The 13,841-nt window shown below is 39.0% G+C and overlaps 1 protein-coding gene across 9 annotated transcripts in view; it reads right to left on the bottom strand.

Annotated features, from left to right (window-relative positions):
* The window catches only part of YAP1 (Yes1 associated transcriptional regulator), a 116,155-nt gene that overhangs the window by 20,298 nt on the left and 82,016 nt on the right, over positions 1–13,841 (bottom strand). For 5 of the 9 annotated variants that reach the window (XM_058289201.2, XM_058289198.2, XM_058289202.2 and 2 more), the window contains one exon: positions 1,787–1,968. In XM_058289201.2, coding sequence (XP_058145184.1) covers positions 1,787–1,968 — 182 coding nt within the window. Of the gene's footprint in view, positions 1–1,774; positions 1,969–13,841 lie in introns of all 9 variants that reach the window. The other 4 variants (XM_058289196.2, XM_058289200.2, XM_058289203.2 and 1 more) reach the window with 1 other exon arrangement.

Here is a 13,841-nt window from a genome sequence, read left to right as displayed (position 1 = left end):
TTCAAGTAAATGAAGTATTCTGTTTAGGACCCATCACCCACAGTAAGAGTGAGAACAAGAATTAGAAAAATTCTTTGAAAGAAGAGTTTACCACAGCAGATTTCTGCCCACCAAAACAAAATAAAACACGATGCCCAAAGGCACACAACAAAATGAATGGCTCACTTCTAGACATTAAAAATTATCTTAAAAACAGCAAGCTTTGTAATTAGCAATTACAGAACTGTTTTACTTATTAAGGTTTCCTGATTCTGACAGTTTCATTCATATGTGGAATTGAGACATATTTATTTAAACCACCTAGTATTCAATAACAGCAAAATGAAAAGCAAACAATGAAAAGAGGCTGTGTAAACATGCTCATAAATTGTCTTATTTCTTCTAATAGCTGGGTAATTAAATTCTTGGTTGGTACTACTTTGTTCTGATGACACAATTTGAATGAAAAATAAATTTTCTTTGGTCAAATGTGCTAACATGACTCTGCCTTGTTAATGGCAGAAGAAGAAGAATTTCTTTCAAGTCCGCTTCCTGACATCACATGTTGGCACAAACTCTCTTACTTCCTCTATCAGGACTCACTTGTGATGCCAACCACACTAGAATTACACTGACACATTACTGAAAGAGCACAAAGAGTTTAAAGGTGAATCTGTCTGGTGTTCCATGGCTTAGTTTAATTTCAGGTACCAGTTCCTCCATTCCAAACCAGAGTGCAAAGACAGTATATCAAGATAGTATCTAGTTCATGTATTTCCACTGACACTGAAGTGATACTTGAAAAATACAGCCCAATTCTTAAATGCCCACATCTGATAAAAGAAATGTGTAGTATAATGATTTCTTAATGTTTACATTTAGCATGCTATTTAGGCATGAAAAAATAGTATATGTATATGTATTTTATGTTTGTAAATGGAGAGGATACAGTTATTTACTTCCAGGAAAGAGAACCAGGAAAACAGGGAATAAGAATCACTGTACTTTTATTTTTCTGTACACTAACTATACGTTTCTATTATCTAATAAATATATATTTTAATATAAAAATTTAAAAACATAACTATACTGCTTAAAATAATAAGATCACATCCCCAATATTTAAATTTAGGTAGAAAAAATAAAAACTGGTTTTGAGTTAATTATCTACTCTTACAGAGCATAAAGACCAGCAGTACTTTCTAAAAGAAAACTGATGGAAATTGTGATAAAAGGCCTCAAGCTCTCCACTTTCAGATCCTACTCTTACCAATGCACACACAAAAATCCATAAGAAGGTAATTTTAAGGCACTTCTGAACTTGAAGATAACAACCTGAATTGTGTTTTAAATAAAATGTCTTAAACTCAGCAATAATGAATATATGACATTTGAAATATGTCGTAGTGTTATATTCTCTCTACATGAATAATTCAAAGTAAAAGATGATTTTCCCTACATGATGTCCCAGAGCTTCTCCCTTAGTGAAATCCTCAGAAATAAAGCAATCTGTAATTCCATGTACATGTGAGGATGCATCCTTGCTTCCTTTGATTTTTTTGCTGGACTGCAAGATTATGGCCAAAACCTCTTTGAGGTACAGGTTTAGATGTTATATCTCACATGATCAAAGGCCAGTCAAGAAACTAAGTCAAGGACAGAGCTGGAGAGTGTGTTTCTGCGTCACTCTAGTTTTAGAGACAACACTTCTCTGTAACTAATACATCCCAAAATGAACTATGCCCGATTTCATGTCTCAAAACAAACCCCCAAAAGTGGAAGGTTGATTTCTAACCTGAGGCCTCACCTGCCGAAGCAGTTCTTGCTGCTTCAGTCGCAGCCTCTCCTTTTCCATCTGCAGTTGCTGAAGCCTCATCTGTTGCTGCTGGTTGGAGCTGCTGCCACCCAGGACGCCTCCCTGTGGGCTCTGGGGAGCCAGGGGGGGTGGCTGTTTCACTGGAGCACTCTGACTGATTCGTTGGTTCATGGCTGAAACGAAACAAAAAATCTGTCCTAAAAAACAAGTTTGAGAAACAGGACAATTTAGTTATTCAGAAGTAACTGGGGGAGTGGGTATAGCTCAGCAATTGAGCACCTGTTTCCCATGTATGAGGTCCCAGGTTCAATCCCTGATATTCCTGGTACCTCCTAAAAAAAAGAAGAAGAAAAAAAGCAATTGGGGGACATTCAATGTATTTGCAGCATTTGTTCGTAATATAAGATTGTAAACAATCTAGAAACATGTCAATGGTACTGTGGTTATATTAATTTATTATTGTTGTTACCATACAAGATGCTAGGCAGGCAAAGAGGAGTTGGTGTGGAGAGGTAGTTCTAATATACAAGGATATAGAACAACCTCTAGACATATATTACATGAAAAAAGCCAAGTGCAAAACCTCAAGGGTAAGACAAGGGAAATATATATTACATGTGCAATGACTATGAACTGAAGGATAGCCAAGAAGCAATTAACATCTGTTGGCTCTGGGGCTGGGAAACTGAAGAAATTAGCAGAAAGTTTTTTTGTAATGAAGTAGGTGAATGCATTACTCATTAAAAAGATATACAAATTTAATTAAAAATACACCTCCAAAAGCAATAGAGTCTAAGCATACTAGACTAAGCAAAACCTATCAAAATAATTAACACTTACTATGTCCTAAAACAGATTATCTATATATACTCCTAACAAAGCAAGTAGATTAAAATGATCTGATGCCTACCTATAAAAATCAAATAAGTCTACAAGCACCTGAATGGGAGGGACTTGTCTTATTCACCATCTTACATCCCTGCACACAGTTTAGGTAATCAATTATTTTAGCTGAAGGTTAGAAATGGACTGGATTCTGACCTTATACTAGTGAAATTCAGTCACTGACAGAACATGGATCAAATTGTAGATTGTAGAAAACTCAGGATGTAGATGGATGTTTTACATGAAAATGTTAATAAAAATGACATATCACCTTTTCAGACACACAATCAACTTTTTAAGTGAAATTACAGGTCACTGTTTCTAATAAATACTGACCAACGAAAACCCCAGGTCCAAATGTCCAGGTACCAACAATCAAGGAAGAAACAGTATCAATCATATGCATCCTTTCAAGAAGAAAACACTTCCCAACTCTTCTATTAAGCCAGTATAACCTTGATATCAAAACATTACAAGGACATTAGAATGGAAATTACAGACCAATCTCTTTCAAGAACCTAGATTTAAAAGATCTAAATAATTGTACCTTATTGGTCTCCCAGCTGCATGGCACGTTCCTTGTACTGGTTTTTCACGTGCCCTCCACTGTTAAGAGAGGCCACGTGGTAAATGCTACCTCTTCTGGGAACACTAAGCTCTGGAGCCTCTCCAGGGATCACATATATTAAGAATCTTCTTCCCCACAGGACACCTTTTTTCTTTTTTTGTAGCTTTTTAATGGGAAAAAGCATAAATAATTTTGCTAGATACTGCCGTATCCATCCTCCATACCCCAAAACATATAAGGAGGTTGTGCTATGCAGTATCGCCACCAGTAACATGGATGCCCCACCCCCAGTCCCACCAAAACTTCTGGATTTTAGGTCAGTCTTAAAAATGAGTTATGGTACCACAGTGTAATGTTATTTTGCTATCTCTTATTATTAGAGTACGAGCAAAAGAGCCCGGTTGCATTTTTTTCTTCCTCTCCCTCTCCCCTGCCCTGCTGTTTTTGCTGTCTGTGTCCATCACTTGAGCCACATTCACTTCCCCAGCTACATTTTTTATGTGAACTACACTCCTAACTCATTTTTTCTTCTTTAGGGTTGGTTACTGGTCTCTACCATCTCTAATTTAGACATTACATATTTGGGATAGGGAACTTTTGTCTACGATATGTTACAAATAATTTCCCTCAATTTATCAGTCTTTTTTGACATTTACACTTCCTCACTCCCAGGTGACTGAGGGATTTGCCCTGATTTTTTTTCAATGTATGGTTTTGCGTAATGTTTTCCTCATTTCAGTCTGACTCACTGTTATTTATCCTGGGATATAGCATGAATGGATCCAATTTTGTCTTTATAACTATTCATCAGGCCCAACATCACTTCTGTACAAGTTCCTTTCCCTCGATCATCTTTTTCAGAGATTAAATTTCCATATTTAGTTATGTTACCTCTGGATTACCTACTCTCTTTACTGACCTAACAATTACTCTTGTACTACTGCCACTGTTTATTAAAGTTAATTTTTAATTTTGGGGTTCTAATTTAATTGCATTATGGTTAAAAGAACAGAGTCTGTATGAAAAGAGTGGAAACTTGAGACTTCTTTGTGCTGACACGTGTGGTCAGTCCTTTGGTCTGTGCTAAGCCAGGAGCACTCAGCAGAATGCCTGGCTTTTACCACTGAGTTTCTGTAGCTCTCCCTTATTCTGAACACTCTTTTTCCTGCTATCCCCAGGAGATAAACTGCTCCTAAACTTGGCAATGCCCTTATTCACTGTTTTATATGATTTCATTTTCTGACCTAGAGGTTTTTTTAAAATTTACCATCCCAGTTACATACTTTTGGTTATTGCATTTACTATGTTATCTGGCAGAGCAGATAAGTCAAAATATGTCACTGCTTGATCTTGCTCAAAAGCCTTATTAACCTCTTCTATGGCCAAAAATTCAGAATACTTATTTATGAAATGTCTTAATAAAGAAAAATAGCTAAAACTTTCATAATTTGGGTATATAGTTTAGTATATTATAGGAGACTGGATAGGAAAAAGCTAACTTTTTTTTTTCAGGAGGTACCTGGAATTGAACATGGAAAGCAGGTACTCAACCACTGAGCTACATTCACTCCCCAATGAGAGTTGGGTTTTTGTTTGTCTGTTTTTATTTTTAAGAGGTACCGGGGATGGAATGTACCACCTGGTACATGGGAAGCAGGTGCTCATCCACTGGAGCTACATCTGCTCCCTGCTAACTATTTTTGAGAGGCCAAAATTTGCTAGGCACCAATGACCTCATTTAATGTTTGTTATCTGTTGATCACATTACATTATTAGATACGCAGTATCTAGGCATCGTGGTATGACATAAAAATCATATCCTTTAGAGTCAGACCAATCTGACGCATGTTAAACAAGCCAATTCAGTAATTCATCTAATCCTCACTCCTCATTTGAACCTTGGGATGCGGACATCGTCCTTTCTACAGTCCTTGTGGGGACCAGGTAGTTTATGTGAAGCACTGACATACAATAGGTACTCTATAACTATTCGTTTCTTCCCTTCTCTAGAAGAGTTCCTTCGAAACCTGAAAAGATTTTTCGCAGCTTTCCATATCAAGCAGCCCTTCTCTGGTCTACATTTACCTAGTTTACCTCACTCCTGAATGGCCACACACAATATCCCAGAGGTGGGAGGCAAACACTGGAGTTCTTTCATCCCAGGTGTGGCTTGCTTTCTACATCACAAGAGTTGTGCTTTTCATATAAAAGCCTCAACTCGTTTCCTAATTTCAGTCCAGAATGTGAGCTGACAGGTATGACCCAGCTCTTTCTTCCACTCCCACTCTTCCCTCCTCTTCCGTAGACACAATAGCCCTCCTCCCGTCCAGTCTGACCATGCTATTCAGTTCCCAGGTACTCCTGTGAGTCGAGAAGAACTGTGTGCCCATCTTTCCTATAAGACCTAAAGGGGGAAAGGTGGGTGTAAAGATTATACAGAAAGACTACTCTGAGGCGGTCCTTCTTTTTTTGTCAAACATTTACTGGTATCATGGAAGAAACACTTAAAAACATTATTTCCCTATGGAAATGTTTCATACATTGCTATATCAGGTTCAACAGCATGAGTGACACTGAGGCCTTGTGCAAACAACAACTGGGAGAACAATGTTTTGAGCTTCATTTAAATTTTAAAAATAAAAACAAAACTGCTAGAAAATAGCCCACGTAGCAAGTGCTGAAATTATAAAATGTGATTGATTTCCAGGTCACGTTTTAGAGCTATACACCACGAACTATAATCTTTTAAGAAACACTAGGGGAGCCAGTGAAACTCAGAGGTTGAGTGATGGCTTCGCATGTATGAGGTCCTGGGTTCAATCCCCAGTACCCCCTAAAAACATTAGAAAAAGCATTTGAGTTTTCTACGCTAACATTTTAAAGTAATATAACACTGAATTATAAGATTTATATATTCCTCGTGAAAACCAACTGAACAATATAACAAAACTGTAAGAAAATTAAGTGGTCAATATTCTCTGCTTCCCACCAATTTCCCAGGATTGAACATTTAATGACAGCAGCCACTGCTGACTATAACCCAGGCAAAATGCAACAACGCCAGGAGAGGTGGTGCAAGAACTGCCAGGCAATTCAAAGACCTTCCCCCTTTCCAATGGATTTTGTACACTACTAAAATAATCCTTTCCTGAACGTTAATCTTCTCAGTGCACTTTTATTTACAACACACCTTACTGCCATCTAAATCAAACTCTTCTGTTTAATAAACTGTCTCTACTACACCATTTATTTTAAAAACACGAATTTGTTCTCCTGTGATTGATACAATTGGTAACGGTTTGTGAGTAACGAATGATTTTGCTGAGTCATACACAACACTAGGTGTATGCAGAAAACTAAACGCGGCTGAAATGTGCCATAGTGCACACAAACTCTCCCCTCAACGTGTACCTGCTACTTCAGTTTACTCTGTGTTACAAGCCAGAGCCACACACCCATACACATCTATGTTAACTTTCTGCCAGATTTCAGAAAACTCTCTTTCCACCACTAACAATAACTCACAAACTGTAGCCCTTCTGATGTCTGCTTCCATAAACCAACTCTGGGTCACCTTCAAGGGAAAAAACCACAGTATTTATATAATTAACCATTCATCATGTAAAACTGTGACACCACTTTTATTAGGCTACATATAAATATATACTTTTTTTTGAGGTACTTGGGCTGGGAATTGAACCCAGGACCTCAGGTGTGGGAAGCTGGAGCTCAACCACTGAGCCACATCGGCTCCCCTACTAATATATTTTTGAGTGCTACATCCCTAACCCAATTTTCCCATAAACTCTGAAAGTTTTTTCCTGCACAATTTTGGCAGGAATACATACGTCACATTTTAGTGAAGCAGACTAGTAAGATAGGGAATTAATAGACGGATCTGGAGCCTGGAAGAGAGTCCACGTGGACATCAGTAACCCCCAAGATGGCTGCTGGAAGACCCTCCCCAAGATTCTGCCACTTAGAACAAAGACTTCCTCTGGAAGCAAAGAAAAGCCCTGGATATTCCCCAAGGACTTTATCATTGGGTCCTCACTGGGGGATAGGTGGGGTGATCAATCAAAACAGCAAACAGCTGGAACTCCTCCTGTGCCATCAGCAAAGGGGTGGAGTAATTAATAGTTTATAAAGCAGACCGTGAGGCCTGAGCGCATGCATGCGCGCGCCCCCACTCTCTTGCCCCTGGACCCATCCTGCCCTCTGTGCGCCACTCTCACCAGTTTTCCTCTGCCATAGTAAAACCTGTAACGGTGGATTGTAGCCTGTAAACCAGCCCTTTTTATCACTTTTCACCCCCTTCCTCTCTACCTGGGACGCCTGCTCTGTTATTTTCTCCTATTTCTCTTCCCTCCCCCTACCTGAATAAATAACGGGCCTAACTCACCCTAACTCACCCAGCGTGCTCTTGAAATTCATTCCTGCAGCACAGTCAGGAACCTAAACGAAATCGGGTAACAATAGCAGAACTCACTGTACTCCAAAGCCAATCTCACTTTATCTAGTCAAAATAACAGCTAAGATTTATCAAGCACTTAAACATGTCCGTTCTATCAACTGATTTAATCCTCACACGAACTTTGAGGTAGACTCTTAGCGCCGTTTTACAGGCAAGTTAAATAATTTGCCCAAGGTTCATCTAGCTTGTAAGTGAAGCTATGGCTTGTAATTTTACACAGCTCTCCTGGCTAAGGCCTCATACTCAGTGTGCTCCAGGCAACAGAGGGCATGTCTGCGCAGCCCCCTAGAGTGCCCCCGTCCTGTCTACCATGTCTTTGCTAGTTTCCTGGTTAAAAACAACCACCACCACCACCTATCTCTGTTTTTCTCTCATCAGAATCATGCAAGTTTTTCCAGTACCTACCTTCTTAGTTTACTCTGGTTTATAGCAAACCACATAATATTTTAAATACTTTCCTGTTACTTTAGGTATTTTTATATGCATCTTACTTGGTTCTTTACTTACTTACATTGTTGAGTAATCTTTCAAGTATAAAAATTCTCTCTATAATAAGAAAATAAATTCTTCAAATCAGAGACTGGGTCTTATATTTCCCAAATAAATACCAGGCATGTAATATATATTAATTTTTGAAATTATGGTAAAGTTAAAATGGAAACAATACTAACTACTCTTATCCCTCTACAATTCATTCCTCTAATTGTCACACTTCAATGCCACAGCCTAATACAAACAATATTATATGTTCCAGATACTGATTACCTGTAAACTTAACCTCAGGAAAGGAATTCTGTTCTCATTAATTAATACAAAGTCCAAGATAAGAGAGAAGTTTATAATAGTATACCTATCTACCTATTTTTTAAATAGTTTCAAGTTTATAGGTTGAATGGGTGGGAATACCTTTAACCAAACCAGGATATTGAATTTAGGTAGGACTAAAATTTAACTAATACAAGAAAGAGGCAGTCTAAAGCAGAAGAGTCCAGGTGAGCGTTGCTGCACCCAAGCAAGTCAAGGGAAATGATGAGCAGGTTCCAGATCAAGAAAGTATGAACTCCACTGCATTCCATCCTCATCAGAACAAGACTCATCTGGGAGAGAGTCTAAATCATTTAAAAAGAAGGGCTACAGGGGCCATGGCTGTTATCAACTCCACCACATGGGGAGTAATTTGGGGACATTTTAAATTGGAAAGTATTCTTGGACCACATAGTAACTGTTTCAGATAGCTAAAGGCCTACAATTTAAAGGGACTAGATTTATTCCATAAAGCTTGTGAGCAAATGGCAAAAGGAGAGTGACTTCAGCTCAATATTGAGAAGAACTTCCCAAAACTTCAAACTGTCACATGTAATGAGCATACTGCTCAGACACTAGTCATCACAAATGGAGGAGGCTCTTGAATTGGTTGGTAAAGGTCTTTTTCAAAGCTTATCCAATTATTCAAAACCACAGAAAGGTAAAAACAGAATATCAAAAGACGAAAAACCAGTCTGTAAGAATTACTGAAAACAGAAATTTACACAAAATCTGCAGCAGAAATGGTCTGCCTGGATAGTAATAGGAGCACTTTTAGCTGTGTTTACCTAAAAGTTGTTACCTATGGATACAAGCTGTGCTCCCAGGTTTCCACAAAAAGAGCTCACTTAACCACCAATTCAAACAACCCCGGTTATCTACCCAGGCTGGGATTTATCCTCCAGAAGCATCCTGCTCTTTACCTTTTGAGTCTCTTAAGCACTTCCACAAAGCACAGAGCAATGCACCGCGTGGGGTGCAGCAAAGACCTCACAAGCAGGCAAGAAACAAAACAGGCTTTGTTTCCTGGGGGAGGGGGCAGGGCAGCTAGAGGAGGGAAGAACAGCATTACCAACTTCTGCCCTCCTTGATCACTGTTTCCAGTTTTCTAAAACGGAAAAAGAAAACATCCCTCAAAAATGCCAGAATTTTAAAAATTACAATTTGCTGTATTTTAAAAATTCAGAGTCTGTGCTGCTTGGACAGTGCAGCTTTATGACAGCAAAGCCACTACTCAGCACTTACTGAAAAGAAGATGCCACCTTCTCAAAGAGAAAGAGGCTCACGATGGGTTCCTCCCAGGTTTCATTCTAAACATCTGAATTTTCAGACCACAGATGATTTTTAAACTTCTTAAACAAAGCCACGTGTGGCTCTTAAACAGTTAAAAACAAAACAAAACAAAAAATCACTCCTACCTCTGCCAAGTGTTTAAATATAAAACCTAGATCAAATTGATCTACAAAAAGTTGTTTCTCAATGGTATAATAATTTATGTACTTAAATATAAAAAATGATAGTTTTTCCATGGAAATGACTACTTGAATTCACGTCTCTTACAGAAAGATCAAAAGGCTGGGATCCCAAACCAACAGCTGAGTGTTTTTATTATCAATGTACAAAAAGATATTTCCCAACACTAAGTTATGCACCTGATGGTACCATACCCCGGAATGATTTTTTAAAATAACAGCTTTGAGATAATTAACAGGACAAAATTCACTTTTAACACGCACAATTCAGTAGTTTTTAGCTGCGATAGTGACAGAACTGTCGCACCATCACCACTGCTAGTTTCAGAACATTGTCATCACCCCCAAAATAACTCCCCAACCACCAAGCAGTCATTCCCACTAGCCCCACCCCTAGACCCCCACAGGCCCGAATTTCTATAATTTGTCTATTCTGGGCACTTAATATAAATGGAATTAACACTATGTGGCCTTTTGTGACTGGCTTCTTTCACTCAGCGTAACATTTTCAAGGTTCATTCATGTTGTAGCATGTATCAAGACTTCACTGCCAAATATCATCTTATAAGCTATATCACGTTTGTTTTTCCATTCATCAACTGGTGAACAATCAGGTGGTTTCCACGTGGCTATTATAAAGAAGGCTGCCAGGAACATCTGTGCACAGGTTGTGTGTGGACACAGGTTTTTAATTATCTTGGGTATACATCTAGCAATCACTGGGTCTTTTGGTACCTCTATGTTTAACTTTTTGAGGAATTGCCAAAACTGTTTTCCAAAGTGGCTGCATCATTTTTCAATCCCACCATCAATTTACAAGGGTTCCAGTATCTCCACATTCTCACCAATACTCCCTGCATCTTCTTTTATTTCAGCCATCTACTGGGATTAAAGTTTCCATCTGGGTATTCCTGATGGCTGGATGTGCAACTGTCCACCTATTCCTATTCTAGGCTGAACTCCAGATCATGTCCCAGGTGAAGTCATCTTTCTCTCCTTCACTTGTGCTTCTCTCCCTTTCCAAGTATCAACCCTTGCTCCGAAGCCTGGGATAAAGTACTTACCTTTAAACTGTGCAAAAACATTTGAAACAAACACCATTATTTAGCTCAATCCACTTTCTTCCTCCTCAACTATCCATCAAAAAACAAAACAAAACAAAACAACAGAACATTTTCTCATCACCTCGTTAAGCAGTTTGGGGCAGGATACACTGTTGCTAAATGAGGTGAGAAGGAGAAGGGAGAAGCTGTTCTAACTACCTTTCAGGTCTCTGTGTCCCCAGAAGACAACCATGGTTTCTTCCTTCTACTAGGAAAATGAAGTTTAAAATCTAGTTTGAGGGGAGCAGAAGTAGCTCAATGGTTGAGCGCTTGCTTCCCATGCATGAGGTCCTGGTTTAATCTCTGGTACATTCTTTTAAAAAAAATCTAGCTTGGAAAGAAAGTTGAAATAACAATACTATTACTCTGAACAATACTGTTAAAATATACCTATCATCAAAAATTCCTGTTAAATTAGTAAGTAAATGAGTCTATCAAAAGTGTTATTTCTAATTTCATATAGTTGCTGACCACTAAAGCTCTTTCTGTGGGGGAATTTATAATAGAGAAGACATGCATAGATTTCAGTTTTTATTAATAAGCAAAAAACCAGATTATTTTACAGCCTAGAGCCTGAGTGGCTGCGCCTCATCCTTCAAGGCCCCCCTCAGAAAAGCCTTCCCCCCCACCAGGCAAGAAGACCCGCTTCTCTCTTTATTCCCTTCCATAGCACCTTGTTTTTCACCCTTCGTAGCACTTGGCACACTTTATATTTATACAAATATAAATCTATATTTAGTAGCTTACCCCTTACTCCCCAATAACTAGCATCGTGCCTGGTACAGAACAGGACTCAAACACTTGAAAGATGAAAAACACCAAAATGGTTCCTATCCCTAGTTAGTAAGATGGGATTGGTAATACCTCGAGATCGTCCTGTTTAAACAACTCCACAATGAATTCTAAAATAACCTCTGCAGCAAGAGTAGCAGAACAAAATGAGTATGAAACAAACCAAGAGCATGAACCAACCCACACGAGGTCCAGGGTTCCATCGCTGGCCCCAGTATGTTTTTAAAAAAAAAAGAAGTTCCTCAGAAACCTCAATGCACTCATATCAATAAGGTTATGGAGAGGTAACCTTAGAATAATTAAGCAAAGGTCCAAAGCAGTCACTGAAGGAGCCATAATCTAGTATATCTGTATTTAAATTAAGGACTGGAAATACTCTTAGGGCATCCAATCCAATCCACGAACATTTTACAGAAGGGTCTAAGTCAAGAGAAGTTAGGTATCTTTGTGGACTAACTGGTTACATATTGCTGATACCAGACAAACTTGGGTATCTTGATTCTCTTGAGTAGGTTTTTCTTCTGCATCACCACTTCACTTGAACTGAATACATTTATTATATAATTATGTGGAAAACAGAGCACTAGCCTCAACTGCAGATTTGAAAAAAATCATATGGTGACCACGCAAGTACTCAAGGAACTTCAAAGAAAAGTTAATCAAATCTGTAATGAAAGGAGAAATAAAATGCCATAAGCTAAATATGATGAAAGTAAAAAGAGGCAATGCTGGTTGGAGGGAAACTGATGAACAATTCATAAAAAGTCCCCTTGAGAAGGGGATTGAAAGATCCAATGAGAAAGAGACATGGTGGATATTTCAGGTAAAGAGAAAGGCATGAGGCAAAGTCGGGAAGTTGCAGCAGCAGCTCTCTGACATGCCTGGAGGTGAACAGAGGTAGAGATAATCCCCTAAACAGAGACCAGGATTTTTGGAGGGCCTTACATGCCAGTTTAGAGCAGTATCATGACTATTCTTCTCAGTGGTTAATGCACACATGAACCACCTTGTGAGTATCGTATTTAAAGGGAACTAGTAAAATGAAAGGCATCCAGAATTGGTAAAGAACCCAGAACTGTGAATCACAAGAAAGACTGGAGAAAGCACAGTTTTCTGGGATTATAGCTGTATTCACAAATACGAAAGGAAGTAAATTTCTGAATAAAGGGACACAATTTTTCTGGTCATTAGTACATTAGAACTTTCCCTAAATAGAATGAATTTTCCTGTAATGTGGCTAGCTGCAAGTAAGAGAAGGATCAAAGCTGAAGTTGGAAACTAATGTTTTGTTGATAATTCAAACAGAGAGCGTCAAAGTCTTGTTTCAATCTGAGATCTCATAATCCTCTTCTAGTAATTGGAAATTCATTACCTTTGCAGGCTTTCCTGAAGATGAATCACAAAATAGGATACAAGGGGATTAACCAGTCTTCTTACTCCCTTTGAAATGTCCATGTTTTAGGCATGTTTCTGAAAGACTAACTGCAACCTAAATTTCTTATAAATTCTAGGTGTCAAAAGATCAAGTTCAGGGAAACGGACTTTGGCCCAGTGGTTAGGGCGTCCGTCTACCACATGGGAGGTCCGCGGTTCAAGCCCCGGGCCTCCTTGACCCGTGTGGAGCTGGCCCATGTGCAGTGCTGATGCGCGCAAGGAGTGCCGTGCCACACAGGGGTGTCCCCCGCGTAGGGGAGCCCCACGTGCAAGGAGTGCACCCATAAGGAGAGCCACCCAGCGCGAAGGAGGGAGCAGCCTGCCGATGGCGCCGCCCACACTTCCCGTGCCGCTGACGACAACAGAAGCGGACAAAGAAACAAGACGCAGCAAAAAGACACAGAAAACAGACAACCGAGGGAGGGGAGGGGAATTAAATAAATGAAAATAAAATCTTAAAAAAAAAAAAAAAAAAAAAAGATCAAGTTCAGATCCTAGCCCTGTCACTTAACGA

Source organism: Dasypus novemcinctus, chromosome 27, assembly GCF_030445035.2.
Source record: "Dasypus novemcinctus isolate mDasNov1 chromosome 27, mDasNov1.1.hap2, whole genome shotgun sequence".
Taxonomy (NCBI): Eukaryota; Metazoa; Chordata; class Mammalia; order Cingulata; family Dasypodidae; genus Dasypus; species Dasypus novemcinctus.
The sequence above is the reverse complement of the archived record's forward strand: the minus strand, read 5'-3'. Positions and strand labels throughout refer to the sequence as shown.